Raw genomic sequence first — 7,941 nt, 5'->3', positions numbered from 1 at the left:
GTGTGCGGCATCCCGGGAAGCGTGTCTGCCCGTCCCGCACCGTTGGTAGGACGGGGGAATGACAGCTTGGGCCAGGAGGAGCCGGAGGAGGCGCCGAGTTTGCCGTGGCCGTGCAGTGTAACCCCGGGCAACCCCGGCTCCCGGGCGTGGAGGCTGGTCTGCACTTAGAAGCTCCCTGCTCGGGCTGAGGTTATACACGAACATTTGTTCTTGCTGCGCAGGGAAGTGATGAAAGCATGTCAGCGTAAGGGCAGTATTTATCAGCAGTGGAGTTTTTAACTGGCAGTGGGCTGGAGATCCTCTAATGCTTCTGTGGGTGGAAACTGTTCTCTATTTAACACCAATTTCCATAGGGAAAGTTTGAATGGTGTTACGCTTTGCACCCCAACAGACCTTGAAACAAACTCTAGTAAAGATTCTGAATGTCTTTTATACTGCACATTAAATGGCTTAAAGAAAAAAAAATGTATGGCAGTACATCATCAGTAATATGTGCTCTTGGCTTTGGTGTGAAAGTGGCGTGTGGCTGCATTTCACTGTCGGAGAACGAGGTGATTCTTATTTTCCCCACTTCCACTTACTTTTCTGAAGAAATGTCAAGGATAAAATGTGATTTCAAGCAATATACTGTGACACAAATATGTCTTGATAAAACATTTTGAAACTACTTATACAGATATGAATGTGGAGTTGCCTGGGAGTTTTAAGAGTTATGTATCCCTGACTTGAATTGATTTTTATGCATTTTGTGTTTGAAAGCCTTAAGGACACGTGTCATTGAATCTGGTAGTCTTTGAAAGTCAGAAGGGCGTTGCTTGGGTTACATGTTTGCTTCAGTATGAAATAATGTAGTCAGCCAGGCAGAGTGAGTGAGAACTGGTGGAAGCACACACAAAAACAACCTGTATGTGGTGTGTTGGAGATACAAAACCTGTTCTAGCAGATCAGGTTCAGGGAGACTTTACCAAGTACTTAATTATTCATTGTGATTCTCTTGCTCAAGGTCCTCTAGGTTTAGGTCTGTGAAGGCAAAAAAAGAAGTTACTAATGTTTTGGTGTATTGGCTCCATGTTCTGATTATTGCTACAGTTATTCCAAGTTTCTCAGTGGAAACTGAGAAATTACTTTAAACAGAGGAACAGTACCTAATAAAAGGAACTTCACTTCCAGCAGTAAGCTGTTAAGTCATTCTGCGTACTTCCCTCTGTGTTTGTCATTTTCCTAGACTGTAGTGTTTTTGTGGTGGTTTTTTTTTTTTTTAAAAAAAGAGGGAATTTGGCAAGTTTTAATGCAGAATACTGTCATATGACAAGTGCATGCATTTCTAATATTAGACAATAATTACGTAATAATACACTGATAAAGATAAATGTAAACCCCCTATGCTGTTAATGCTTGCAAAGCAGTAACAGGGAAGAATCTGAAGACTGTTTTAACCTCGTTTGTGAGCTCTGACTGGCAGAATCATTACACTGTTTTGAATACTCTGATTTTTCTATTGCAGCCAACAAATGCCAACTCCAAGTCTTTATCACTTCCAAATTATATATGTATTTGATTCATAAAAAGTAATTGGCTTCTGTTTGGGATGACTTCTTGTCCTGTTTCAGGCATATATATTGTGACTTTCTTCCATGTGTAACTTTTCTTATTTATTTCAGAAATGAGGGTTCATTAACATCAACTTTAAGAACACTTCTATTCTTCACAGCTCTAATGATCACATTACCTGTTGGGCTGTATTTTTCATCAAAGGCTTATGTATTTGAAGGTAATTCTGTTTCCACCAATTAGCATTACTGTTATATAAAAGAGGAAAAACACAATCCTCTAAGAGCATCTCTGTTCTCCTTCCTGTTTTGAATATTTATTTCCTTATGCAGACTAAATGTCAAATTAGGAATTAAAATTCTGTGAATGGTCGATGCATCCTTCCCTGCATTGGGGTCTGCAACCTAGTATTTGCTGTTTGCTGTGGGGTGGTTTATACAGTATACAGGCGCATCGTTCCCTTTAGGTAAAGGGTAGCTAACACCAGTCTGCAGCAAGCTTTTATCAGAGTCGTCAGGAATCTGTTTCCTGCAGGTGTGACAAACTGATTGTGTATTCAAGGCAGAACAGTGTTTACTGGGTTTACTTTTTTGCTTTTTAAAACATACATGCATTTATAAGCGTAAACCAGTTAAGTCATATACCCAGTTTCAGATACTGAATGTGGTTGCTTGTAGGTTTTTTTTTTTTAAATAAAGAAAAAAAAAAACAAGGAAGAGAGATTTTAGCTGTTTGTTTGGAGCTGTTCTGTCAAACTGCTAAGAACTAGCCACGTTCTAGCCCTGATTCTGCAAGGCTTTAATAACATCCTAACACTGCAGGAGAAAAGGATCTCCTTAAAAAGCGAGGAGGAGGGAGGGAGAGAGAAAACAGCTGCTTTTAAGAGGATTTTGTGCATATATAACTGAGTTGTTCCAAGATGATTCTCCTTTGGTGTGTACTGCTGCATGTAGTGCTGAAGTTCAGAGCTTGTTAAAAAACTTGAAGATCCTTTTTGTGTGTTTTTTGTGGCTTTTTGTTTGTTTATTTGGGTTTTTTTTGTTGGGTGTTTTTTTTTTTTTACCTGAGATGTAGCAAGCTGAGCCTTAACTTTGCTGTGTCAGTTAATGGCAATATCTGTCAGCACTGATAGGATGGGGTTTGTGTTTGGAGGGTGGTATTTTTGGTGTGGTGGGGTGAGTGCGTTTTTTATTTGGTTGTTTTTTTGGGGTTTGAGTTTTTTAATTCAAGGAAGAGAAATGGTATTTTGGTATCTGGTCTTCTGATATTTGAAGGCTTGTTTCATGTGAGATGCATTCAAGTATCTTAACTGGTGAGGAATTATTGTTTTACGGTCTAAATATAGAAGGTAAAAATCCTCTAAGTGTAATTGTTGTTCTACTGTTTTATCCTGTTATAGTGGCAAATAAATTTATGTAATTATTCCTGTCCCCCATCCTTCTTTTTTTCCATTTTTCTCCCCCCACAAAGAGAATTATACTTAAAAAAGGATGTTGAGGTTTATTTGATGCTGGAAGATAGCAAACAGAAAAAGTGAATGTTGACTTCAATCCCGTGTATTTTATCTTAAATATTGGATAATTGCAGTGTTGCTTTATTCCAGAAATAGTTTCAAAGTCTGTAATTATAATGGTGAATTCTTCCCTGTGAATCTTTCAGAGCTCAGTCTTTTGATACAGGAATAAATGTAACTTTGGTCTTTAGGGAGAAATGTGATTTGCCGTTTCAGTGTTCCTAATATCTAATACTCTTTCTTTATTTTCTCAGGTACCTTAGGAATGTCCGACAGAGACAGCTATTTTTATGCTGCCATAGTTGCTGTAGTTACTGTTCATGTGGTACTTGCTCTCTTTGTGTACGTAGCCTGGAATGAAGGCTCTCGACAGTGGCGGGAAGGCAAACAGGACTAGAATGAAGATCATCATCTGATGCCTACGGACTGTAAATCAAACTTTTGTGAGCTGAAGGAAAAGCATTCTTCAAAATGTATAATACACATGTACAAAGATGAGGCTAATACCTCAACTCTGGTTAGAATAAGACTTGTGCTTGTCTTGAATGTGTACCAGTGTTTTCTCTACTGCTGATGGAAGGAAGTTGTAATTTCCCAGTCTCTGCTAGGTCGAGTTGAGGAGGTCTTCACCTGGAATTAAAATGAAATAATTATATATTTTTGAAAAAAATCCTGTAGCTATTTTTGCCATTCCTAGTATTTTTCTGGCTATCTCTAAAAATTATACTGGCATGAAGCAAGCATTACATTTTGAGTAATTAAATTGCTAGTTAAAAAAGCTATGTTACACACTATCCACCTACACTGGAAAAGATGGGATTTCACTTTGCTGTGGATAGTTTCCCAGTTTATGGGTGTTGTGGTTCAGCCCCAGCCAGCAGCTGAGCCCCACACAGCTGCTTGCCCACTCCCCCTGACCCTGCTGGGATGGGGGGGAGAATCGAAAGTGTAAAAGGGGTAAAACTCATAGGTTGACATAAACGTGGTTTAACAGGGAAAGCAGAAGCCGCGCACACACGCAAAGCAAGGAATTCGTTCACTACCTTCCATTGGCAGGCAGGTGTTCAGCCATTCCCAGGAGAGCAGGGTTCTGTCACGCTTGTTTTGGGAAGAGAAACGCAATCACCCTGAATGTCCACAGCTTTATATGCTGAGCATGGTGTCACATGGTCTGGAATATCCCTTTGGATATTGGGGGTCAGCTGTGTCCCCTCCTTGTGCACCCCTGGCCTACTTGTGGATGGGGTGGGGTGAGAGCAGAAATGGCCTTGACTCTGTATATGAACTGCTCAGCAGTAGCAAAAATGTCTGTTTCCAGCACAAACCCAAAACATAGCACCATGGTAGCTATTATGAAGAAAATTAACTCTATCTCAGCCAAAACCAGCACAACGGAACAGACAGACATAATATATTTTGGAGTTTAGAAGTAATTGCAAAACCAGGATTGGTTAGAAACTTGGGTGTTGTTTTTCTAACGTGAAATAGGAAGTTCTGTTTTCATTTTCAAATTTAAATGTTTATGAGAGTGTAAAATTCAATCTTTTCATTTCCTTTTGGGAGGATTGTTGTGTTACGGCATTGCGCCTTTTTCCACTCTTCTACAGTTAATCTTGATGATGCAAAGGAAATGGCAGAGCATGTTTTTAATACGTCTTTACGCTTAGCTATGTCCTTGATAATTGCTAAGGGACGTAGTTGGATTTCCTGTGGTAAGGTAGTAACAGCTATGAGCCACTCTGGATAGTAGAGGAGCAAACAAGAGAAAGCAGGTTGTAGCCATGTGCAAATGTTGTCCTTTATGAAGCAGGACACGGGGGTTGATCGCATGGAAAATCTGCTTCTCTTCATAAATATTGACATGTACACTGTGAAATGATAAAATATGTTGATTATTTTCTTCTTCCCTTGGTTGTGTGTAGAAACTTCCTGTAGCCAAACCATCTGTGGGGTTGGGATAACCTGAATTTCATTTCACTGCTGTGCTGCTGTTGGCAAACTTTTTCAATCTGTAGATAAAACCTTTTTCCTAAGGTTCCAGCAATGCACAGAACTTTCCCTAACGCTGATGTTAAGCTGTTGTGCTCGAGGTAGTTCTGTTAATTTGAGTTTTCCAGTTTGTTGTATTAGTTGAGCCTTTTTTATTGGAAGCATTTTGCTTAATGTAGGGCTTGGAATCGTTTTGGTGCTGCCTTTGTCCATGGTGAAACTTATCTAGAAATGGGACAAAAATCGGTTACCCATGCGCAGCGGTTTATGGAATGTGTTCCCAGGTCTTGTTCCTCTCCATCCCAGTCCCAGGTGTGCACAAGCATCATGTCACACTAATGCAAGTCAGTTTGTACGTTTGTTCTGGAACGTTAACGTTTCTTATCCAGAAGCCCATTGTCGGGTTGCTGCCAGCAAACTGTAGAACCGTCTCATACACTTGGAATGACAAATCTAGTTTGTACGTTGGCATATCGGCTTCCTCTTCTCCAGTATATGAACTGTATGTTGTAGAACAAATACTGCCTTTTAATAAAGAATACTCCATGAACCGAGATCCAGTAAACAAGCACTTGTGCTGAACAGTTTTTGAATAATCTCCTTAATGCTGCTCTCGTGTAGTACAGCTGACAACAAATAGATCAGCTATAGCACTCTTCAGGAGCTTTTCTACTCCATTTATAGTGGAGAATAAGTGGGAACACAGCTTGTGCTTTACTAGCTGGGTCTTCTACATCTGTTTTATGTTTCATGTACCAGAATCCCTAGATACTAAGTTAATTTCCCGGGAAGGACAGGAAAATAGTTGTAATATGTAATTGTTTAGCTACAAAAATCTGAAAGATTTGACCTGTAAGTGTAGGCACTATAATGTCTCAGCAATTGGGGCTTTAATTGAGCATTAATCCTTCCATTGGAAGATGTTCTTTGAGGATAACGCTTTGATCCACAATGTTCTCCTTGAGAAGAGGCACCACGTGAGTCTCTGCGCAGTAACAGGCGTGTCCTGGGGTTTGTGTTGCCTGTGCTTGGGAGTGGGTACATGTAAATGGTGCAGAGGAATTAGTGTGAGTGGGGAGCTCAAAGAACAGAAGCGGCAGCCATACAATGTGGAGTGCACACCGAGTAGATACGCTGCTGGGACTCCTGGTGTGCCCTACCAATACTAAGATTTGTTAACATCGCAAGGGCTTGATTGTGGTCTCTTTAGGTTGAGTGTTTCCTTTCGTGTATCTCATGTTCCCGTTAATGTCAAAAGCTAATTCTCATTTCAATTTTTTAGTTGCTTAATGGTCATTGTCGTTCTTTTAGTGTTTAAATATCTGTATTGGGTTTGTGTGGCAAGGTGGGGGGGCTGCAGGGGTGGCTTCTGTGAGAAGATGCCTGAAGCTTCCTCCTGTCCAACAGAGCCAATGCCAGCCAGCTACAAGACAGACCAGCAACTGGCCAAGGCTGAACCCATCAGCGATGGGCAGTTCGTGAAGAACTGCAGCCCTTGGGAAGGAATTACATTGGAGGTGTTGGTGGAGGACTGTCTCCTGTGGGAGGGACCTTAGGCTGGAGCAGGGGCAGAGTGTGAAGATCCTCCTCTGAGGAGGAAGGAATGGCAGAGACAACTTGTGATGGACTGATCACAACCCCCATTCCCCATCCCAATGTGCCATTCAAGGGGAGGAGGTGGAGAAATCAGGAGCAAAGCTGAGCCTGGGAAGAAGGGAGGGGTAGGGGATCTGGCTTTCTTGCTCATTATCCCATTCTGATTTGATGAGTAACCAGTTAAATTCCCCAAGTCAAGTCTGTTTTGCCTGTGAGGGTACTTGGTGAGTGATCTCTCCCTGCCCTTACCTGGACCCATGAGCCGTTCTCTCCCCTGCCCAGCTGAGGAGGGGAGTGATAAAGCAGCTTTGGTGGGCACCTGCCTTCCAGCTGGGGTCAACCCCCGTACAAATACAGAAACTGCTAAGTTGTGGAGAGAAGAGCATTGCTTTGGTTTTTATTTTCTGTAAGATGGTGATACAAAATTTTTAATGGTGTAGAGCTTTAAAGTGGTACTGTAGGTTCGTTTATTACTAGGAATGGATTTGAGACAACTCTTGTTAAAAAGATAAAATTGGGAAAAGGATGTAGCTTTGCCACACTGATAATGCAGCCCAGCAAACTCGAGGGCAGGTGTTTCTACCCAATTCCTAGGATGGGAGAGTGGAAGTGCTGGCTGAAAAATCATGTTCTGAGTGCATTGGTGAACAGTAAAATGTTTGTTATTGGGTTTTTGATGTTTTTAGACTGCTGCACAGTTATTGTAGCTAAATAAACCGTGCTTAGGCTTCTGGTAGCCCACGCAATTGGCCAGGGTGTGCTCCAAGCCTCCAGGCAGGGGTATTGCTGGGAGTAGTTCCAATGAGTAAGAGATGAGAAGGAGAGGACCCTTAAAATAGCTTACTAAGCCGCACGTGGTATATTTAGATATAATAAGATAATATAGTATTGGTGTGACTGAAATTGAGGTAGGCTGCAGCCCGTGGGACAACGGGAGGGAGGGGTCCTGTGAAGCAAGGAATGATCTGGCATTGTAGTGTTTGAATTTCTGGTGGGATACAGCTTGAGTCTCTGTTAGGAGGACGTAATCACTGTGGGGTATAATGATGCTGAGGTATAGTTTAAGACAGATGGAGGTAAACTGTTGGCACTTGAGTGCTGTTTGAACCTAAAATAGTAAGAAAAAGTATGAGGGAAACAAGCGGGAATTTCTGTAGAAAGCAGGTGCTGGTCTGCCAGTTTGCATTCTGAAACCAAGAGATGGAGCCAATGGTCCCGTTGCGGAAGGCAGGGATACTGACCGGGAAGCTTAGTGGTGAGCGATGACCAAGGAGAAGAGCTTGGAAAGTCAG

At 41.6% G+C, this 7,941-nt stretch overlaps 1 protein-coding gene across 1 annotated transcript; it reads left to right on the top strand.

The window, feature by feature from the left end:
- Positions 1-1,584: 1,584 nt before the first annotated feature.
- Positions 1,585-3,605, top strand: VMA21 (VMA21 vacuolar H+-ATPase homolog (S. cerevisiae); the record flags this gene model as incomplete). Its single annotated transcript, XM_010148544.1, has 2 exons — positions 1,585-1,771; positions 3,319-3,605. Coding segments are annotated over 2 exons (330 nt in total), but the record flags the coding sequence as incomplete, so codon positions are not given.
- Positions 3,606-7,941: the final 4,336 nt, after the last annotated feature.

The sequence above is a fragment of the Eurypyga helias genome, unplaced genomic scaffold, assembly GCF_000690775.1.
Source record: "Eurypyga helias isolate BGI_N326 unplaced genomic scaffold, ASM69077v1 scaffold16030, whole genome shotgun sequence".
Lineage (NCBI taxonomy): Eukaryota > Metazoa > Chordata > Aves > Eurypygiformes > Eurypygidae > Eurypyga > Eurypyga helias.
The sequence above is the reverse complement of the archived record's forward strand: the minus strand, read 5'-3'. Positions and strand labels throughout refer to the sequence as shown.